We start from the raw sequence: 22,136 nt of genomic DNA on the forward strand, positions 1-22,136 counted from the left end.
GAGCCACTGACCCCGGCCTCATGCCAGTTTTGCTGTCCCACGTGGAACTGCAAAAGTTACGATTACAGTGTGTGATAACTTTTATTACAGTATATTGTTAAAACTGTTCTATTTTGGCTGGGTGCGGTGGCTCATGCCTGTAATCCTAGCACTTTGGGAGGCCGAGGCAGGTGGATCACCTGACGTCAGGAGTTTGAAACCAACCTGGCCAAAGTGGTGAAACCCCGTCTCTACTGGAAATGCAAAAATTAGCTGGGCATGGTGGCGGGTGCTGTAATCCCAGCTACTCATGAGCCTGAGGCAGGAGAATTGCTTGAGCTCGGGAGGCAGAGGTTGCAGTGAGCTGAGATTGCGCCACTGCACTCCAGCCTGGGTGACAGAGCGAGACTTTGTCTCAAAAAAAAAAAAAAACAAATTGTTCTACCTTATTGTTGTAGTTAATCTCTTACTGTGCCTAATTTATAAACTAAATTACATTACAGATATGTATATATAGAAAAAACATGGCATATACAAGATCCAATACTAGCTTTGGTTTCAGGCATCCATGGGGGTTCTTGGGACATACCCCATGTGAATGACAAGGGGTTACTGTCATTTTTTTTTTTTCTTTTAGACGGAGTCTCCCTCTGTCGCCCAGGCTGGAGTGCAGTGGTGCGATCTCTGCTCATTGCAACCTGCGCCTCCCGGGTTCAAGCAATTCTTGTGCCTCAGCCTCCCAAGTAGCTGGGATTACAGGCATGCACCACCACGCCCATCTAATTTTTCTATTTTTAGTAGAGATGGGGTTTCACCATGTTGGCCAGGCTGGTCTTGAACTCCTGACCTCAGGTGATATACCCGCCTTGGCCTCCCAAAGTGCTGGAATTACAGGCATAAGCCACCGCGCCTGGCCTGCTACCGTAATTTTTCTTTCAGCTGAATGAGTTTAAGATGTCGTCACTGGAGCCCTGAGGAAGGCTGCATGAGAGAGAAGGGTAGGCTGAGTATACCAGAGTCCTCTGTCTGTTGGGAGGAGCCAGGCCCTCTGATCTCAGGGCGGCAGGCCTTTTTCACCTGCCCACCATGCAGTGGATGGCGTCTGCGAATGTAAGGTTAGGAACCGGATGGACATCTGACAGGCTCAGGCAGTCCAGCCTTGTGCTTGGCATGGCCCCATGCCAAGACTGTCCCCTTCCCAGACTGCGTGTCCACTCTGCCTCTGAGGACCGAGCCTTGGAGGGTCCCAGTTTGTCAATGAACAGGGCTGCTCCTGCTGCTTCCGTTGCCTGAGGCCTGGAGCCTCTGTCTGGGTGGGGGCTGAGTGCAGCGGCCTAAAGTCACAACCGTGTGCACAACCTGCCCTCCTTCCCAGGAGGTGCCAGTAAGTGGTTTGAGGCCAGCAGTCTTCTGAAGTGGTGAGCCGGCCTCCTGTGCTGGCCGTCAGTCTCCCAATGCTATGAGCCCACGGCAGGGCTGCACCTTCCCTCCTGATCCGCTTCGGCCAGTGGGACGTGCACAGGGAATGCCTGTCACTCCTGGGCGGAAGTCTTTAGGAGCCAGTGAGCTATTTCCCACACTCCCTTCCCTTTGCCACAAGTGACTGGCGGTGCCCCAGAGAGTGGCAGCTCTGTCAGCCTGGGTCCCTGAGTGAGGACAGCATGATGTAGAGCCCTCACCAACCAGCAAGGGACACACAGTGGGACAGAGAAAGAAACCTTTGGGCTGGGCGCGGCAGCTCACGCCTGTAAACCCAGCACTTTGGGAGGCTGAAGCGGGTGGATCACTTGAGGTCAGGAGTTTCGAGACCGGCCTGGTCAACATGGTGAAACCCCGTCTCTACTAAAAATACAAAAAAATTAGCCGGGTATGGTGATGGGCACCTGTAATCCCAGTTACTCGGGAGGCTGAGGCAGGGGGGATCGCTTGAGCCTGGATGGCAGAGGTTGCAGTGAGCAGAGATCGCACCACTGTACTCCAGCCTGGGCAACTCCATCTCTAAAATCAATCAGTCAATCAATCAGTCAATCAATATAAATAAATAAACCTTTGATGTTTGAAGCCACTGAGATTTGGGGGTTGTCACCACAGCAGAGCAGCCTCAGTAGCCTGCACCTGGGAGGTCTCCCGTGCACCCAGCACAGGCCCAGGCAGCCGCATTTTCTGAGCGCCCAGTAGTAGCCTGGTGTTCTCTCAGGGACCGCCCCCTGTTGATTTTCCATTGTGAGGCCATGGAAAAATACCCACGGTTGGTTACATAAACAGACGCTAGGAAGAAACGAAGACACACACAATGTCAGCACCTCTATACCCAGAGGGAGGAGAAATTCATTCTTGATACAAGTGACATTGAGCTAAACCTCCAAGGGTTTCCACCCGTTGTTACTGATGACAGTTCACATTTTTTTGAGTACCTTCCGTGTACTGGGGTCTGATCTAAACTCTACTTGTTTGAATTCATTTAATCTTTTTTTTTTTTTTTTTTTTTTTTTTTGAGATGGAGGTCTCACTCTGTCGCCCAGGCTGGAGTTCAGTGGTGCGATCTCTGCTCACTGCAACCTCCGCCTCCTGGGTTCCAGCGATTCTCGTGCCTCATCCTTCCGAGTAGCTGGGATTGCAGGTGTACATCACCTCGCCCGGCTAATTTTTTGTATTTTTGATACAAAAAATACAAAATACAAAAGCTGAGTCTTGAACTTCTGGCCTCAAGTGATCCACCCACCTCGGCCTCCCAAAGTGCTGGGATTATAGGCGTGAGGCAGCGCGTCTGGCCTCAGTTAATCTAGAAGGTGGATAGCAGTATCCCCGTTTCACAGATGGAGAAACAGATACACAAAAAAGTTAAGTAACTTACCTGAGATCACAGTGCTAAGATTCAAACCCCAGAGCGAGCCCACTCTCTTTAGCATCTAGGCAGAGGGGTCAGGCCAGGTAAACGTATTTACATTAAAATGATCGTCATGTCCAGGGTGTGACAAATTGGTGTAACTTGGTCATAGGGTGAATGAAAGGATGTTTATAGGAACTGGGCAGGCTGGGGGTGGTCTTGCATGCCAGGCTGAGGGGTTTGGACTGTCTCCTGTAGACAGTGGGATTCGGAGGACCGGGGCCTTTGGAGTGTAGCTGACAGTGTGGACACTGGATTGGAGGACAGGCGTTCCAGGAGGCAGGAGGTAAAACAGTCTGGAGAGATGGTGGGCCAGACCCAGTTCAGGGCAGGGGAGGGGACTCCAGCACACCAGTCACTGCTTTTCTGCCGCCATACACTCCCTGCCTCTGGCCCGTGACCCCATCCACATCATGTGTATGTGACTTTCATGTTCTCTTTCTCTTCTTCTTCTCCTTTTTTTTTTTTTTTTTGAGACTTTTTGAGAGTCTCTCTGTTGCCCAGGCTGGAGTGCAATGGTGCGATCTCGGCTCACTGCAACCTCTGCCTCCTGGGTTCAAGCAATTCTCCTGCCTCAGCCTCCTGAATAGCTGGGATTACAGGTTCGCGCCACCACACCCAGCTAATTTTTGTATTTTTAATAGAGACGGGGTTTCTCCATGTTGGTCAGGCTGGTCTCAAACTCCTGACCTCAGGTGATCTGCCCGCCTCGGCCTCCCAAAGCGCTGGGATTACAGGCGTGAGCCACCGTGCCCGGCTACTTTTCTCTTCTTCTGAAGTGGACTGAAAGCTCCTTGAGAGCAGGTGTCTAGGTGTCCTCTGCCCTGTCCTCCTGCACCTTAGCTCGTGCCAAGGCCCATGTTTGGAATGTCCTTGTGGGGCAGAATCCTTCTCCTTGTCCAAGTCCCAGCCCAAATGCCATCTGCCCGCTGCACAGGGCCTCCCTGGTGACACATACGCCATCAGATTACAACTGCAGAGGAGCCAGGACCCGGCTCAGCATCTGTTGTTGGCACAGCCTGTTGGCCCCACAGCCCCTGGCCTGTGCCTGTTACAGGGTGCCCCGCCCTGCCTAGTGTCAGACAGAGCCCGTGCAGATCTTCCTTTCCTGTCCATCCCGGGCTCCTTGAGCGCAGAGACCACTCTGTTGACCCTACTGCTCTGCTAGGGGATTTGCATAGCACATGGCGGGCCCTCAGGAGAGAGGGTCCCACCTGGCCTCTCCCCTCAACCACGGGTAGATGGACAGGCCACGTCTTTGAAAGTGAAATAGTCCTGATACAGAGATGCTCACTTGCGTGACTCATCAAACATTAAGCAAACCTTGTTTTTTTCATTAAAAAACAATTAGTCATAACTTCGAGCTAATGGCCGGATGCAGCTCAGCAGTCAGCAGATGTGGTCCTCAGGCTGAAATAATGAAGATGAGAGCCATCATCTCTCATGCCGGCCTGGAGCTTTACCCGGCTCAGAGCCCATTCACACCCACTGTCCTGACTAATCCCAGAAAAGCCCCGTAAAGCAGGTAGGGCAGGTGTTCTTGGCTGTAATTTTGAGGAGGAAGAAGCAGACCCAGAGGTTCAGCTACCAGCCCAAGTCCATACAGCCGGCCTCTAGCACACACGGGTCCATACAGCCGGCATCTGGCACACGCGGGCCTCTTCCATCCCAGGTCCAGGTTCTGCCCACCTGCTGACCCTCCATTGGCCCTCATCCCTCTTGTTCCCAGTTCCTGCCCTGGGACACAGCCCTGCGGCTCCAACATTCTGTGCTGACTGGGTGTCCGACCCCTCCCCGGCTCAGACTTCAAGCTCCAGCCATTTCTGGAGGGTGCTGACCCTCTCACAGACACCTGCCCTCCACAGGAGCTGGTCTTTTAGACTCATGTGGGCACCCGGTGACACAAACACAGGGACCAAATGCAGAAAGGAGGGTATTTTTCTTTTTGTTTGAATTTAAATTTTTACTTTTTGAGATGGAGTTTTGCTCTTGTTGCCCAGGCTGGAATGCGATGGCGTGATCTCGGCTCACCGCAACCTCTGTCTTCCGGGTTCCAGCGATTCTCCTGCCTCAGCCTCCTGAGTAGCTGGGATTCCAGGCATGTGCCACCACGCGCGGCTAATTTTGTATTTTTAGTAGGGACAGGGTTTCTCCATGTTGTCCAGGCTGGTCTCGAACTCCCGACCTCAAGTGATCCACCTGCCTCGGCCTCCCAAAGTGCTGGGATTCCAGGTGTGAGCCACCGAGCCCGGCGGGGGCTCAAATCTTGAGAGGAACCCAGGTGGGTGAAGAAAAGAAATGCGTTTCTGATGTGGCCAGTGTCAAGAGCTCAGCTTAAGTCAATGTGCCCTCTGGTGGTAACACTAAGAAAACTGCTGCCATTAGCGAGGTTGGCGGTGTTTAGCATCTGTCATTCCAGACTCGGCCCAGCACCTGCTGGCGTGTCCGCAGATGCTTTCCTGAGCTGCCTCTCGCTCCCATCAAACCTGAACTTAGAAAAACACCCGCCCTCCCAGAAGTCATTAAAACTTCTCCACTCACAAGGAGTTTTAATGAGTACATCATTACAGAAATGCAAGAACATCCTGTTTCAAATGATGACCCAGAAAACCACACTGATGGCAGTGATGGCCAGCCCTGAGGTCTCGTCCCCGCCACATGTCGACAGTTTTAGTAGAACCACTCAGCGAAGGTGCTGTTCAGATAAAGCCAAAAGCCACGCCAACAAACCTTTCCTGAGTGCTGCTTTGAGCAAGGCGCAGGCTAGGTTCAGAGAAGGGAGCGCAGGCACGAGAACCTTATTTATCTCACCCTGGAGCCGCTTAAATCTGCAAAGCAAGACACAAGAAAATCATGACGTGACATGTCAATACAAGATTTAGAAAGCTCCAGATGAGACGAGTAGAGCTGTCACTGTCCTTCGGCAGGTTTGTAGCCTGTCTGTCTGTGCTTCTTTCCGTATCAGTAAAACGGGGACAAAATTGTACTCAGCTCATGAACTCTTAGTGAGGGCCTGATGAGAGAGTGCAGATCAAGTGCCCGTGCCAACACCCAGGACGTGATACGCACTCAGCACATATTCACAGCCATCACCGTTGTTATCATTGTGGTCACAGGTACGTACTGTGCCCATTGCCATAGGAAGCACATTGGTTGAAGTTTCTGTAGGAGTTTAGAAGTGAGCACTTCTGGAGACAGGTGCGGTAGCTCATGTCTATAATCCCAGCATGTTGGGAGACTGAGGTGGGGGAATCACGTGAACTCGTTTGAGACCAGCCTGGGCAAGACGGCAAGACTCTGTTGCTACAAAAAAGAAAAAAAAATTAGCCAGGCGCGGTGGTGCACACCTGTAGTCCCAGCTACTTGGGAGGCTGAGGCAGGAGGATCCTTTGAGTCCAGGAGGTTGAGGCTGCAGTGAGCTATGATTGTGCGTCCCTGCACTCCAGCCTTGGTGACAATGCAAGATCCCACCTCTTAAAAAAAAATTTTAAAAAGTAAGAAATGAGCTCTTTATGCTGGGGCCCTTGAGGAGGGAGGACTTTGGGAGGAGGTGGGATTTGAGCATCCCTAGGGCTCACCGTGCACCTGAAGATGGGTTAAATGGGGTACTGGGATGGAGGAGGGTGGGGGAAAGGGTGGAGTCAGCACATTTAGTGTGGCTGGGAAGGGGTGTGTCCAGGTGATAGAAGGTAGGTCACGGTGGGAGAGGAGACTGGGTCTGCGGGCTCAGGGTGCAGGGGTGGGGCTTTGCTCCGCAGTGGGGACGTCTGAGAGGCCAGGGGGCCTGATCAGGATGAGCTTCCAGGACTGTTGATCTGGAGGTGAGGGGTTGTGGGAGGTTGGACCAGGGAAAGGAGGCACTTCTGGCCGTTCAGGTGAGAAGGGGTTTCCAGGTAGAGGAGGGATGGACGGAAGCCACAGAAACAGCCCAGAGAGGGCCAAGAAGGGGAGGTTGGAGGTCACAAAGGGCACCGGGTTTGGTGGCCAGAAGGAAGTTGGTGGCTTTCCCGGCAGGGACTGCTGCGGGGGGTGGGGAGTGAATGTGGAAGGAAGAGGAGCCCATCGTGGGATATGCCAGGGGGAGGGGCTCGTGGGCTTCACCTGCAGACTCAGGGAGGCAGGGATGGAGCTCAGGGGAGAGGGCTGGGTGGACTCTGGATGAAGCAGTCACTGACTTGGACACGTGAGACAGGTGATTAGAAGGGGTCGGGCGAAGGTCTCCAAGGACAGTGGTGGAGCGGGAGAAGATAAGGCTGCGGACAGGGTCCTGGGACCCCCGTGTGGGGAACGGCAAGAGGAGGAGAGCAGCCAAGGAGTCCTGGCAGGAGCAGCCAGGGCAGGAGGCAGGCTGGGACTTCCCCTGCAGGCCTCCGAGCAGGCACGGTGCCCTGTAGACCCCGGTAACACTGTTAGCACCAAGGGCTCTGTTAACAAGGGACACATTTAGTGACGTGTGCTGTGTTCACTGGAGATGGTGCTGTCTTTTTTTTTTTTTTTTTTTTTTTTTTTTTTTTTGAGATGGAGTCTTACTCTGTAGCCTAGGCTGGAGTGCAATGGTGTGATCTCAGCTCACTGCAACCTCTGCCTCTCCGGTTCCAGTGATTCTTGTGCCTCAGTCTCCTAAGTAGCTGGGACTACAGGCACCTGCCACCACACCCAGCTATTTTTTTTTTTTTTGCATTTTTAGTAGAGACAGGGTTCCACTGTGTTGGCCAGGCTGGTCTCGAACTCCTGAGCTCAGGCAATCTGCCCACATCTGCCTCCCAAAGTGCTAGGATTACAGGCTTGAGCCACCGCGCCCGGCTCTGTGCTGTCTTTATTGGAGGCAGAAATCACTTCGGAGGCTAAGGCAATGGTTCTGGAGAAGTGCGACCCTCCCCTTTCCCGGCCGTTGCTCTGTCCCACGTTGTTAGAAGGAAATGATCCCAGAGGGCTAAAGAGTTGAGAGGTCACCACTGCTGAGTCTTTGATGCATGACAGACGCCACTTCTGGGTCTATATGTGCCCAAAGAATGGAAAGCAGGGACAGGACCAGATATTTGCACGCCCATGTTTATAGCAGCACTGGTCACTATGGCCAAGCGTTCATCAGCTGGTGATAGTCACTATGGCCAAAGGTGGAAGCAAGCCAAGCGTTCATCAGCTGGTGAATGGCTGAGCAGAATGTGGTCCATCCACCCCACACCCCAGTGGAATATTATTCAGCCTTAAAAGGGAAGGAAGGCCAGGCGGGGTGGCTCATGTCTGTAATCCCAGCACTTTGGGAGGCCTAGGCGGGTGGATCACGAAGTCAAGAGTTCAAGACCAGCCTGGCCAAGATGGTGAAACCCCATCTCTACTAAAAATACAAAAACTTAGCCGGAATTGGTGGCGGGCACCTGTAATCCCAGCTACTTGGGAGGCTGAGGCAGAGAATTGCTTGAACCCGGGAGGCAGAGGCTGCAGTGATCTGAGATCACGCCACTGCACTCCAGCCTGGGCGACAGAGCGAGTCTCCGTCTCCAAAAAAAAAAAAAAAAGTTTAATATGAGGTGGGGCGTGGTGGCTCACACTTGTAATCTCACAGTTTGGGAAGTCAAGGCCGTCAGATCACCTGAGGTCAGGAGTTCAAGACCAGCCTGACCAACATAGTGAAACCCCTTCTCTACTAAAAACACAAAAATTAGCCGGGTCTGGTGGCGTGCACCTGTAATCCCAGCTACTCAGGAGGCTGAGGCAGGAGGATCTCTTGAACCTAGAGGCAGAGGCTGCAGTGAGTTGAGATTGTACCACTGCACTCCAGCTTGGGCGACAGAGCAAGACTCTGTCTAAAAAAATAAAAGAAAAGAAAATAATAAAGACAGGCAGTTGAATGGTGGTCGTTAGGGGGTTGGGGTCAGGCAGGGGAGTTAGCGTTTAATGGGTGCAGGGTTTCAGTTTGGGATGATGAAAACGTTCTGTGCATGGATGATGCCGATGGTTGTACAACAATGTGAATGCACTCAATGCCACTGAATTGTACCATTAAAAATGGTTAATGTGGTAAATTTTGTTATATATAGATTTTGCCACAATTTATTATATATATATATTTGAGACAGAGTTTCGCTCTTGTTGCCCAGGCTGGAGTGCAGTGGTGCAATCTCGGCTCATTGCAACTTCTGCCTCCCGGGTTCAAGCGATTCTCCTGCCTCAGCCTTCCGAGTAGTTGGGATTACAGGCATGCACCACCACGCCTGGCTAATTTTGTAGTTTTAGTAGCGACGGGGTTTCTCCATGACGGTCAGGCTGGTCTCGAACTCCCGACCTCAGGTGATCCGCCCGCCTGGGCCTCCCAAAGTCCTGGGATTACAGGTGTGAGCCACCGCGCCTGGCCTTTTGCCACAATTTATAAACAAGAATGAATTCTAAGGTTCATATTAATTGAAGCTAACATGACACACATAGCATAAACAGGTGTCTAAGCGGCCGGGCGCGGTGGCTCATGCCTATAATCCCAGCACTTTGGGAGGCCGAGGCAGATGGATCACCTGAGGTCAGGAGTTCGAGACCAGCCTGACCGTCATGGAGAAACCCTGTTGCTACTAAAACTACAGAATTAGTCAGGCGTGGTGGCGTATGCTTGTAATCTCAGCTACTTGGGAGGCTGAGGCAGGAGAGTCGCTTGAACCCGGGAGGCAGAGGTTGCAGTGATCTGAGATCGTGCCACTGCACTCCAGCCTGGGAAACAGAGTGAGACTCCGTCTCAAAAAAATAAAAATAAAAAAAGGTGACTAAGCAAGGGGTATGGTGGAGTGTGGCATGTTGGGACGGGCCTGGCTTTTAGGCCTCGACCAACAGTGCGGCCTGGGCAATTATCTAATTATCAGTTGTCTGATTGCCCAGCGTGACACATTTCTCACCTGTAAAGTGGGTATGACAGTCTCTGCCCTCCCACTGCCCAGGCTTGCTGGGCAGCCTGTGAGAGCAGGTTTGGGAAAAGTTCTTTGTCATCTGTTGTGCAGAATTGATGGGGTGGCCATACTTCAATGCCTTGACTCAGGGGTCAGAACTTTCAAGTGACCCCAGGCAGGGCTGCAAGGGCCTCTCTGGCAGTGGCTGCTCATTCCAGGCTGGGCCTGCCCCATGGCTTGTTGGCATCCCATGGGCAGCTGCTGTGACAGTTTTTGCAGGGCATTTGGGCCACAGCCTGGATGCATACCTAGACCTCGCTGCTTTTCTCAGCCAGGGTCTGGGAGAGAATGAAACCTATTGTTCTAGTTATCTGCTGTATGTGACTCTCTCCTGTGCGTTTCTCTCACGTGGGTCTTCTTTCCTGTGCATTTAGGGTGGTACGAAGTGAAGTGAGAAAATAGACACTCGTGGCCAGGTGTGGTGGCTCACGCCTGGAATCCCAGCACTTTGGGAGGACGAGGCAGGTGGATGAGGTCAGGAGTTCAAGACCAGCCTGGCCAACATGGCGAAACCCCGTCTCTACTAAAAATACAATTAGCTGGGCGCAATGGCAGGTGCCTGTAATCCCAGCTATTTGGGAGGCTGAGGCAGGAGAATTGCTTGAACCTGGGAGGCGGAGGTTGCAGTGAGCTGAGATCCGGCCACTGCACTCCAGCCTGGGCAACAGAGCGAGACTCCGTCTCAAAAAAAAAAAAAAGGGAACTAGACACTCATAGTTATCTGTGTTTTTGTGCTTTGTGGTTCCCTGAGGAACCCCCGTTGAGAAGAAAGGCTGGGACCCGGCTCTGGCTGACCCAGAAGCCCCGCTCGACCCCAACCCCTACTCCAGGCTTGGGGATCCAGGAATGAGAGTCCTAAGGGAGTCGGGGATTGGTTCAGGGTTGCTCAGACTCTTAAACAAGTCCCTAATGCCAGGCCAGGACTGTGTGGCGGGCAGCACGACCGTCCATTCCTTCTTTAGTTTGAAAGCAGAACAGTTGCGGGACGCTGGTTTTGACGTCGCTGGCTGTGCATTTGTGGAGCTGTGTCCCAGACCTCTGGGCGCAGGAGCCACCGGTTTGGGAGGCCGAGCAGTGCCCTCCTTCTCCTTCCCTGAGAGCTGAGGCTGCAGCTCTGGCTGGCTCTGGTAAGTGCTTTGCAGCCCTGGCATGGCTGGAGGAGGGGCAGCGGCTAAGTGGTTTCTGAAAAAGGGCAAAAATGATGGGAAAAGCTTTGGGATCCTCTGGGAATCAGAGCCGCAGCAAAGGCAGCTGCTTGCATCGCTGGAAGCGTTTTTTCCTTGAGTGCTGAAGGGCGCCCACAGCCCACTCCTGCCAGTGCAGGGCAGCTGCTGCCAGGGCCGGGCCCGGGACCCCACGGAGGCAGGGAGGCCGCTCTTCTCCCACACGAGCCCAGCTCTCCCTTTGAGTAGCAACCGCCTTCGAGCTCACGAGCAGCCACGGGCCTGGGGTGTGCCTGCGTCTAGTTGGTGAGTCCCTTTCTTTGTCTGATGGCCAACACAGACGTTAGCTTTTAGGATGGCATAGTGAGTGGCCAGAAGCTGGGCCCTGCCACTTTCCAGCTGTGCCACTGTGGGCAGTTCCCCTCGCCTCTCTGTGCCCCAGTTACCTCGTCTGAAAACGGGGGGGGGTAGTAACAGTGGCCGCCTCAAAGGTGGTCGTGAGGCTGAAGTGAACTTGGGGTGCCCCCAGCCTGGTTCCTCGGAAGCACCTGGGAGGAGAGAGTGGCGGTTGTTGTTACCAGGGTTTGTTCTTTTTGCTCCTGCACCGGCCGTCCTCGGGGGAGGAGGCTGCAGCTGCTGCTGAGGTTGCTGGTGTGTGGCCGGAGGTTTTCGGCCCGTCGCCCTCTCTGTGGGGTGGACGAGCGCAGGGCTGGGAAGCAGGCGCGCTGGGTGCTTGTGCTGCTGTCCTGTCTCTGTTCTTCCCGCCTGGGTTGGCAAGCCCGCAGCCTACTGCCTCTCTTTGAGAGAAGGGACTATTGAGAATAATGAGGCTGGGTCCTGGGCCAGCGTTCTCCCAGCTTCCAGAGAGTCCCCAGTGGCAAGCAGAGGTGCTCCCAAGAACTTGGATGGATGGATGGATGCTTTGGGCAGAGAGGGGAGCAGGGAAGCCACACCCCAGCTTGTCTCACCCGCACTGGGGAGAGAAGGGATTCCTCCTCCAGATGGGGGGCAGTGTCCTTTCTGGCTTTGGAGTTGAGAAGGACTCAGAGATCAAACCAGGTCTCTGCGGACAGAATCAATTGTTTTAGGATTGTCCTTTAGTCCAGATGGATGAGTTTGTGAATCTTGTGTAAAGCAGAATCACCATCTCCATCACACAGTCAACACTCGTTGGCCCAAATCACGGTAGAAGTTCTGCCGATCACTGTAGAATGTTTTGTGGTGACAGGTGCGTCACCACGGGCTCAGGTGCAGAGTAGTACACTCCAGGCCTGGCAGTGGAGGACTGTCCTGACCCTATTCCCCGGACCAGCCCAGGGCACATGGCCCCTCGGTTCCTGGCCCACTCCGTTCCCTGGAAGAAGCTTGGTTTCCAGTAGGGAATCGGGTGCAAAGTGTGCAGTATAGACTCAGCGTTCGTCGACTGACTGAATGATCACAATCCAGGCTGCCTCCTGTTGGCTGGATTTGACTGGACTGGGACTGGTCAGAGGAAGAGGCAACGCCATTAACAAAGAACGTTGCTGAAAGGTTCACGGGAGGCTCCGGCTAACAGGTGCTCTCTTACTAGGCTGCCTAACAAGCAGCCCCCTATTCTTTTTTTTTTTATTATTATACTTTAAGTTCTAGGGTACATGTGCACAACGTGCAGGCCTGTTACCTATGTACACATGTGCCACGTTGGTGTGCTGCACCCATTAACTCGTCATTTACATTAGGTATATCTCCTAAAGGCAGTCCCTGTTCTTATTCTTAGCTTATTCTTGGAGACCACAGACATCCCTGGGACAGCCAGGCGTGGGTATGGCCTGGGTCTTATTCACACTGCATTTTGGGGTTCCTGAGCTGCCTGATTGAGTGGGAGGGTGTTTCAGGTTCAGGTCTAGCCCCTGCATTTTCTTATGCCTCGCCCCGAGGGTGAGAGGCCCTATTCTGATTGGCCCCCAGGCCCTGCGGTGGAGTCTGGGTCTGAGTTGAACAGCTGAGAAACAGCCTCAGACCTCCAGCGTGGTGGTGGAGTACTGGAGATGCTCTGGAGCCAGCCTGCATGGGGTCAAGTCCGGGTTCTGCCTCTGACTGTGTGACTTCGGGGGCGTGTGTAACTGCTCTGTGCCTCAGTCTCCTCATCGGTGAACTATCTCCCTCTTAGGGATGTTGTGGGAATTAAGTGGGTGAAGGAAGGCAAGTCCTGAGAACCGTGTTTGCTCTGTGCATGTGCTTAGACACGTCAATGATTCTGATTCTCATTCGCTTCTGGTGCCTTTTAAGCACTGCCAGGCTCCCCGTCCTGTGAACCGTCCTTGACGGGGTGTTATCTTCAGAAAGCACAGACTAGCACCTGGCCCCCAGGCTTCCAAAGCTACGCGTGGCTTCCCACCGTCCACGCAACCATGTCGGCTCTCAGTTCCTTGGAGTTAAGGCTGACGGCCATCTGGTTCTGAGCCGGCTGCCTGTCTTCCCATCCACTGACTTCTCTTCTTCAGCGGCTTCCCTGTCTGTCTCCCAGCCCCAGCCCACCTCTGTTCCCTTTCCAGGCTCAGCTCATCCATCACCAACTCCATGGAGCCCTCTTCAGCACCCTGCCCCCTCCTGCAGTCCCTCAGCCCAGCCAGTACCTGGTTTCTGTGTCAGCGGGGGGCTGACTCCTCTCTGCGCCCCCAGTGCAGGGCTGGACTCTGAGGAGGAGGATTCGGTAGATGGGTATTGAGTGATCAGATGAGGGAATCAGCTTTCTGTGGCTGGGAACACTCCTGCTGCAGGGGATCTGTCTGATGGGTGAGTCAGAGATGGGCTCAGGTCTGTTGAAAGTGGATCAACAGGCAGGCAGGGAGATGGCCAGCAGCCAGCCGTCTGTCCTGTTCACAGCCTCTGGGGCGGTGAGGCTTCCTCCACGTTTTTGTGGATCTGGGCTTCAGAACATAGTTGGTTTACAGCCACAACCCAGCCGTGTGCTCTGGAGTTTCATTGCCTGAATTTTCACTTGAGGGACTTGGGAGTCTCCCTGAGCTATTCTGGCTTGGGAGATTGCCTGATTCTATATTTTAAAAAAAGAAAATGCAGGACTTGAGAAGCTTCTCATTCCTTCTGTGGCTGTTTTCCAGAATGTAGCCACTGCTGGGACGGTACTCTCCCTAACTTCCTGTGGAAATGGGAATTAGAAGGCTCTGATTGCTCTTATTTCCCCACTCGTGACCAGGTGACCAGTGCAGCTGCTGCTGCTGCTGCTTTTTTTTTTTTTTTTTTTGAGACAGAGTTTCACTCTGTCGCCCAGGCTGGAGTGGAGTGGCACAGTCTCGGCTCGCTGCAACCTCCACCTCCTGGGTTCAAGGGATTCTCATGCCTCAGCCTCCCAAGTAGCGGGGATTATAGGTGTGTGCCGCCACGCCTGGCTAATTTTTGTATTTTTTTAGTAGAGACGGGATTTCACCATGTTGGCCAGGCTGGTCTCGAACTCCTGACCTCAGGTGATCCACCGGCCTCGGCCTCCCAAAGTGCTGGGATTACAGACGTGAGCCACCATGCACAGCCCAGTACAGCTTCTTCATAAGGAGAAGGATCAAGCAAGGTCCCTGCACAGGAGGAGGTCACAGGGCGCGGGAGAGAGAAATCAGTGACAGATCGCAATTGCTAGACCACCTGGTGGGCTGTGTGGGATGGACAGTCAATGGGCTGGGCCACTGTGCAGAGGATGGCGGGGAGCATGACCAGGGCAGGGATCTGGGGGCTTCATGGAGGAGGCGGCATCAGTGCTGGATCCTGAGGGGAAGTAGCATCTGAGAGGAGGTGGTAGGATTTGTGCAAGGGTAGAAGGAGGAAAAAGCCCTTAGGTGGAGACCCAATGGGAATAGAGGCTATGGGAGGGATGTATGGGCCAGCCCTGGGTGCCAGGGAGTGGGGATGCCCAGCCAGAGGGAGGGGAAGTCTGGGGATGGGGCAGGATGGGGGTGGAAAATAGCATCAGCTCATGTGTCCAACTCCACGTGCTGCTGCCAGTGGCCAGCGGATCTCTAGGTGTTTAGGCCCAGAAGACCCACCAGCTCCAAATCACTTAATGCCTAAACATTCCCTGTCTCTACTAAAAATACAAACATTAGCCAGGCGTGGTGGCGGATGCCTGTAATCCCAGCTACTCGGGAGGCTGAGGCAGGAGAATCGCCTGAGCCCGGGAGGTGGAAGTTGCAGTGAGCTGAGATTGTCCCATTGCACTCCAGACTGGGTGACAGGGTGAGATGCTGTCTCCAAAAAAAAAAAAAAAAAAAAAAAAGCCAAAACGTTCAAGGCCGGGATGCTTGACAGATACTGATTCATAAAAATGATGAAAAGCACAAAATCCAAAATCTCATATAAGCTCAGTGGCTGTGGCAGCAAGATTGAAGAGCAAAGGCAGGCTGGGCACCTGGCTGGTGGCGTGTGGACCCGTGGCACAGCAGGGCCCCTCAGTGCGGTGTGGGTGTGCCAGTCTCTGCCACTCACCCTATTCCAGGGACGGTCTGCTTGGCTCTTCTGGGCTGAGCCATCCTCATCACAGATCCTCCCTGAATTTAGCCCATGACAGCCACCCCGGCTGTTTCCCTTATTCTGTGTGGGGAGGGAGGCAGCACGGTGGTTGTCAACCTCAGTCTGCAGAGGAGGCACCTGAGGCCCAGAGAGGAGGAGGGATGGGTTTAACCCAGAACCACAGACGGCTCTGAGCCGGGGGCCTGTCCACCCTCCCAGGCCGATGTCAGTGGCAGCAGGACTGCCCGGGCGCCACTAGGCTGCTCACCTCTGGGGCCTCTGGGGTGAGGGTTCAGTCCTGGAAACACTTCAGTTCTAGGGGGCTGGGGGCAGCAGCCAGTTGGGGTTTTGGGGTACCCTGCTTCACAGGGCCCTTGGCGAGGAGGGCAGGTGGGGTCTAAGGACAAGCAGTCCTTACGTTGGGAGTCAACCCCGGCGTGGTGGCTGCTGCAGGCTTTACACCGGGCCGCAGAGGACCCAGCAAGGATGAAGAAATGGAGCAGCACAGACTCGGGGGCGGCTGCGGACCCACTCCAACAGGATGCCTGCCCAGACCCCCCGGATGCAGACCCTAACTCCAGGCCACCTCCAGCCAAGCCCCAGCTCTCCACGGCCAAGAGCCGCACCCGGCTGTTTGGGAAGGGCGACTCGGAGGAGGCTTTCCTGGTAGATTGTCCTCACGAGGAAGGTGAGCTGGCCTCCTGCCCGACCATCACAGTGAGCCCTGTTATCACCATCCAGAGGCCGGGAGACGGCCCCACCGGTGCCAGGTAAGTCCGCGTCTGGAGGCCCCCTCCCTGCTAGGAGCCCAGCTGGCCATGGAGATGCCACAGGGTGTCTGGCTTCTGGGCTAAATGTCACAAAGCCAGGAGGCTGGAGAGCCTTAGGGGCGGTCTGGTCCAGCGTCCTTCCTCGTGGGACCTCGTGGGATGCGCCGTCAGCGGGGCTGGTGTCTGTGCTGGGTCTGGGTGTCCACGCCTGCAGTGCCTACCAGCCACAGACACGTGGACTTGACGTCTAAAAGCTCAAGGGCAGGAGGCTTTCAGAGAGCACAGCACGGCTCCAGTGAGCTGCAAGGCAGGGCAGGGAGGGCCACAGGCTGGCTGACTTCTGGGGAGCGTGAGGCCACCTTTTCCCTTAGAGGGGCCGTCTACACCCCTCCTCCAGCTTCCTCCGTCCCCACCAGCCTCCTGCCTCCCGCGTTCCCGAGCAGGCAGAGAAGCCAGTGGTCTGGGAGTAGGAGGGTGACTTTCTACATGGTGTCTGTAGACAGGGTGGGGACGGAATGGGGACCTGTGCTCCCCACTGTCCCTGTTACATTGGTTTTCTGGGCAGTCAATTAGACCGAGGGGCAGCTTTTACATCATTTTTCCCCCTTTTGGTTTGCCTTGGGGTTTAGTCGTGTTCCCTCGACAAGCTCCGAAGGCCTCAGGGCCGAGGGGAGGCCAGGATGTGAGACGAGGGTGTTTCCTGACCTGCAGGCTGCCGTCCCAGGACTCTGTTGCCACCAGCACCGAGCGGACCCTCAGGCTCTATGATCGCAGGAGTATCTTTGAAGCCGTTGCTCAGAATAACTGCCAGGATCTGGAGAGCCTGCTGCTCTTCCTTCAGAAGAGCGAGAAGCACCTCACGGACAACGAGTTCAAAGGTGGCCCCAGCGCTGGGCTCCGGGGAGGGCCCCAGCCCTGGCCTGCCCTGACCCTCCCTTTGTGTTTCAGACCCTGAGACAGGGAAAACCTGTCTGCTGAAAGCCATGCTCAACCTGCATGACGGGCAGAACGACACCATCCCGCTGCTCCTGGAGATCGCGCGGCAGACCGGCAGCCTAAAGGAGTTTGTCAACGCCAGCTACACGGACAGCTACTACAAGGGTGAGGAGGGCGGTGGGGCTGGGCATGGCTCAGCCTGCAGCACTGGGAACCAGGAGGACATGGTTGTCCCTGGGACTCCTTGCTCCTTTGGGATCCTTACTCCCTATCCCAGCCACTGCTTTGGTGGCTCCTAATCCTAGGGAGTCCCTGCCTCCCCCATCTGCTGGCCTGATTTCTCCTGGTCCTGGAGGTCCCTGCCTTTCTCATCTGCTGGCTTGATTTCTCCTGGTCCTGGGAGTCCCTGCCTCTCCCATCTGCTGGCCTGATTTCTCCTGGTCCTGGGGGTCTCTGCCTCCCCCATCTGATGTCTCCTCTCTTGACCCTGGAATGTCCCTGCCTCCTGCTGCTGACTGGATGGTCCCTGTCCCTGGAAGTCACAGCCTCTGGCCTTTCTCTCTGCTCCTGTTCCTTGCCCCCGGGGCAGTTTCGACTCCTCTGGCTTCCAACCTGTTATTTCCTGTTCCCAAGGGTCTCCTGTCTCAGGACCTTGCTGGGACCCCTTGGGGGACCCTGGCCTGGCCTCCTGGGCGGGGGGGGGGGGGTCCTCCAGGCACTTTCTGCCCAGTTCCTCCTGCAGCAGCTGCTGCCTGCCCAGAGCCCTTCCCCAGCACCTGTCCCGGCAGCCCCACGGGACTGTGGTCACGAAGCCAACAGTGCACGTCCTCTGCAGGCCAGACAGCGCTGCACATCGCCATTGAGAGGCGCAACATGGGCCTGGTGACCCTCCTGGTGGAGAACGGAGCGGACGTCCAGGCTGCGGCCAATGGGGACTTCTTTAAGAAAACCAAAGGGCGGCCTGGATTCTACTTCGGTAGGGAGACAACGTGGCTGACCCCGATCTCTTCGACTTCTTTTGCTAAGGGGAGGTTTGGGCAGAGACAGAGGGAGTTGGAGGCTGGTGGTTCAGGGACCAGCTGGATCTCACTCCTGAGGCCCGCCTGGCCCTGTGTTCGTGCAGGTGAACTGCCCCTGTCCCTGGCCGCGTGCACCAACCAGCTGGGCATCGTGAAGTTCCTGCTGCAGAACTCCTGGCAGCCGGCCGACATCAGCGCCAGGGACTCGGTGGGCAACACGGTGCTGCACGCCCTGGTGGAGGTGGCCGACAACACGGCCGACAACACCAAGTTTGTGACGAGCATGTACAATGAGATTCTGATCCTGGGGGCCAAACTGCACCCCACGCTGAAGCTGGAGGAGCTCACCAACAAGAAGGGAATGACGCCGCTGGCCCTGGCCGCTGGGACCGGGAAGATCGGGGTAGGAGGGGGCTTCGACTCGAGCTGGTGCAGTGCGGGGACAGGGCCGTCGGGGAGGACTGCCTGACTCACTGCGGGAGCCTGCGTCACTATCTGTGTGTGCGGGACCCTGATTCTGTCACACCAGCTTGCAGGGCTGTTAGAATAAGTCTGAGAAACTGGGAGCCGCAGGGCAGAACGCTGCATGGCCAGTGTGGCCACTTTGGATTTCTAGCTCTGAGTATCGTCAAGACACGGGGTGGGGTGCTGGGCCATGAGGTGGGACCGCCTAAGGTGCAACAGAAGAAAAGCTGTTGGGCCAGGCACGGTGATTCGGGCTTGTAATCCCGGCGCTTTGGAAGACCAACATGGATTAGCTGAGGTTAGGAGTTCGAGACCAGCCTGACCAACCTGGTGAAACCTCGTCTCTACTAAATACACAAAAATTAGCCAGGTGTGGTGGCAGGTGCCTATAATCCCAGCTACTCAGGAGGCTGAGGCACGAGAATTGCTTGAACCTGGGAGGCGGAGGCTGCTGTGAGCCGAGATTTCACCACTGCACTCTAGCCTGTGTGACAGAGCAAGACTCTGTCTCAAAAAAAAAAAAAAAAAGAAAAAGAAGAAAACAGCTGTTGGTGTTTTTCTATGGCAGGCAGGAGCTTTAGGTGACAAGGCTGGTGGCTCCTAGTGACAGGCCTCCAGCTCCTGGCCTCAAATGATCCTCCCACCTCAGTCTCCCAAGTAGCTGGGATTACAGGCATGAGTCACCCCATCTGGCTCTCATTTCTTGCATTCTCTTTATTTCTTTCTGGCTTGAGGTTATCGAGAATGGACCATCACTGTCTTTCATGGTGAGATGGTAGAGTTGGGGCCTTGAGGGGATGGTGGGCCTGATATGGTACAGGTAGTATCTGAGGCAGCTGGCTGGTTGACCTTTTTTCTTTTTTTTTTTTTTTCTGAGATGGAGTTTCGCTCTTGTTGCCCAGGCTGGAGTGCAATGGCACAATCTCGGCTCACTGCAACCTCTGCCTCCCAGGTTCAAGTGATTGTCCTGCCTCAGCCTCCTAAGTAGCTGGGATTACAGGCACACGCCACCATACCTGGCTAATTTTTTTTGTATTTTCAGTAGAAACAGGATTTTGCCATGCTGGCCAGGCTGGTCTCGAACTCCTGACCTCAGGTGATCCACCTGCCTCAGCCTCCCAAAGTGCTGCGATTACAGGCGGCGTGAGCCACCTGCGCCCGGCCGGCTGGTTAATCTTGATGGTGGTCAGGAGTGGGTGGGGACTTGCCTGGGGCTTGGGTGAGGCCACTAGCTGGACTGGGAAGCAGAGCTGGTTGTTGGGGTGCTGTCTGAGGCTGAGCCTGGGGCTGGCCTCTGATGGGCTCTTGATCCCTGGTGGCAGGTCTTGGCCTATATTCTCCAGAGGGAGATCCAGGAGCCCGAGTGCAGGCACCTGTCCAGGAAGTTCACCGAGTGGGCCTACGGGCCCGTGCACTCCTCGCTGTACGACCTGTCCTGCATCGACACCTGCGAGAAGAACTCGGTGCTGGAGGTGATCGCCTACAGCAGCAGCGAGACCCCTGTGAGTGGCTGGGGCACAGCCAGGGAGGGCCTCAGGGCCTCTGCACCCCAGGCCCAATCCCAGTCCGTGGTCCAGCTCCAGCTGGCTTCTCATGAGGGAAAGCCTGCTGCCCGGGGCCCAGGCCCTGCAGCCTCATGTCCCCATTCATGCCCACTGAATTTTCCCTAAGCATAGCAACCATACACGATTATCATCCTGTAAAAACAGAAACATTTCAGAGGTACATAGACAAAAGTCCCTCCTTTTATACTATGTAAAAATGTACAGTTTCTTTTTCTTTTTTTTTTTTTTTGAGACAATGTTTCGCTCTTGTTGCCCAGGCTGGAGTGCAATGGCGCGATCTCAGTTTACTGCAACCTCCGTCTCCTGGGTTTTCAAGCGATTCTCCTGCCTTAGCCTCCCAAGTAGCCAGGACTATAGGCATGCGCCACCACACCTGGCTAATTTTGTATTTTTTTTTTTTTTTTTTTTTTTTTTTTGAGACGGAGTCTCGCTCTGTCGCCCCAGTGCAGTGGCGCGATCTCGGCTCACTGCAAGCTCCGCCTCCCGGGTTCACGCCATTCTCCTGCCTAGCCTTTTGGGACTACAGCCCCCAACCGCGCGCCCGGCTAATTTTTTGTATTTTTAGTAGAGACGGGGTTTCACCGTGGTCTCGATCTCCTGTTGTGATCCCGCCTCGGCCTCCCAAAATGCTGGGATTACAGGTGTGAGCCACTGCGCCCGGCCTAATTTTGTATTTTTAGCAGAGACGGGGTTTCTCCATGTTGGTCAAGCTGGTCTCAAACTCCCGACCTCTGGTGATCTGCCCACCTCAGCCTCCCAAAGTTCTGGGATTACAGGCATGAGCCACCGCGCCCAGCCTAAAATGTACAGTTTCATTTTGTATACATAAACAGGATCAGAGTATATGCAATGTACAACAACCATTTTTTTTTCTCACTTGATGGCAGGGCTTGTAGATTTTTCTTTTTCTTTCTTTTTTTTTGAGACAAAGTTTCGCTCTTGTTGCCCAGGCTGGAGTGCAATGGTGCCATCCCGAGTCACTGCAACCTCCATCTCTCTGGTTCAAGCAATTCTCCTTGAATCCCAAGTAGCTGGGATTACAGGCATGTGCCACCATGCCTGGCTAATTTTTTGTATTTAGTAGAGACAGGGTTTCTCCATGTTGGTCAGGCTGGTCTCGAACTCCTGATCTCAGGTGATCCAACCTCCCTGGCTTCCCAAAGTGCTGGGATTACCGGTGTGAACCGCTGCGCCAGGCCAAGAATTGATTTTTGTGTAGGTGTGAAGTAGGCATCTCACTTAAATATTTTGGCTCCAAATGACTGTCTCAGTGTTACTTTTTGGGTAATCCATCCTGCCATGCTGTTTGGAAAGGCCACCTTACCTGTCCCTTCTTCCTAAGGTGATGCTCTGAGCTCCCAAGGCAGACTCGGGGGCTGGAGTCTGTGCCACCAGCAGTGAAGGGCTTGCACGATGTCTCACAGGCCAGAAGTGGCATTTATAGGAGCAGAGTCTGGGGCTGGGAGAGGCCTGGTCTGCTCTGCCCTACCTGGGCTGCCGTGCTGAACCTGGGCCTCCAACTCAGAGTGCTGGATACAAGTGTTCCCAGAGGAGTGGTCCAGATAGGAGGTGACCTCAAAAAGGACTGCAGTATTTGACCTGGGGGAGAGGCTCCGGGACCACCACTGACATCTTCATGTCTCGGAAGGCTCTCAGGGACAAGGAGTGTGGACTTGTTCTGGGGACCCTAGGGCAGAACCAGGACCACTAGTAGAAAGTAGAGAAGACCAAAGAAGAGGTATTCCCTACAGTTAGTGACTCTCCATAGGCCGCTTGAGGCAGTAAGAGTTTCCCATCCCCAAAGGTGTTCAATAAGACACTGATCGGGAACCTCTTTGAGGGAGCTTAAGCTTGGGCTGGGGATTGTACTTGATGGCCTGAGGGAGGCTGGGATGATCTCATTTTGGCTCATCCATCTCAGGG

General features: G+C 54.6%; 2 protein-coding genes across 13 annotated transcripts in view; one reads left to right on the forward strand and one right to left on the reverse strand.

Moving 5' to 3' along the window:
- EMC6 (ER membrane protein complex subunit 6) overlaps positions 1-22,136 on the reverse strand; it is a 127,618-nt gene that overhangs the window by 65,934 nt on the left and 39,548 nt on the right. The window contains exon 1 of one of the 12 annotated variants that reach the window (XM_050765877.1): positions 2,181-2,191. The exons of the other annotated variants lie outside the window; for them this stretch is intronic. The gene's annotated coding sequence lies outside the window, so the exon portion shown is untranslated. Of the gene's footprint in view, positions 1-2,180; positions 2,192-22,136 lie in introns of those variants that run through there. 12 annotated transcript variants of the gene reach the window in all.
- Positions 15,072-22,136, forward strand: part of TRPV1 (transient receptor potential cation channel subfamily V member 1) — a 28,436-nt gene continuing 21,371 nt past the window's right edge. Inside the window, exons 1-6 of the mRNA XM_050765812.1 lie at positions 15,072-16,228; positions 16,940-17,106; positions 17,177-17,329; positions 18,000-18,140; positions 18,288-18,586; positions 19,971-20,150. Coding sequence (XP_050621769.1) covers positions 15,945-16,228; positions 16,940-17,106; positions 17,177-17,329; positions 18,000-18,140; positions 18,288-18,586; positions 19,971-20,150 — 1,224 coding nt within the window. The 5' untranslated portion in view covers positions 15,072-15,944. The remainder of the gene's footprint in view (positions 16,229-16,939; positions 17,107-17,176; positions 17,330-17,999; positions 18,141-18,287; positions 18,587-19,970; positions 20,151-22,136) is intronic.

Source organism: Macaca thibetana, chromosome 16, assembly GCF_024542745.1.
Source record: "Macaca thibetana thibetana isolate TM-01 chromosome 16, ASM2454274v1, whole genome shotgun sequence".
In the NCBI taxonomy this organism is placed as follows: Eukaryota; Metazoa; Chordata; class Mammalia; order Primates; family Cercopithecidae; genus Macaca; species Macaca thibetana.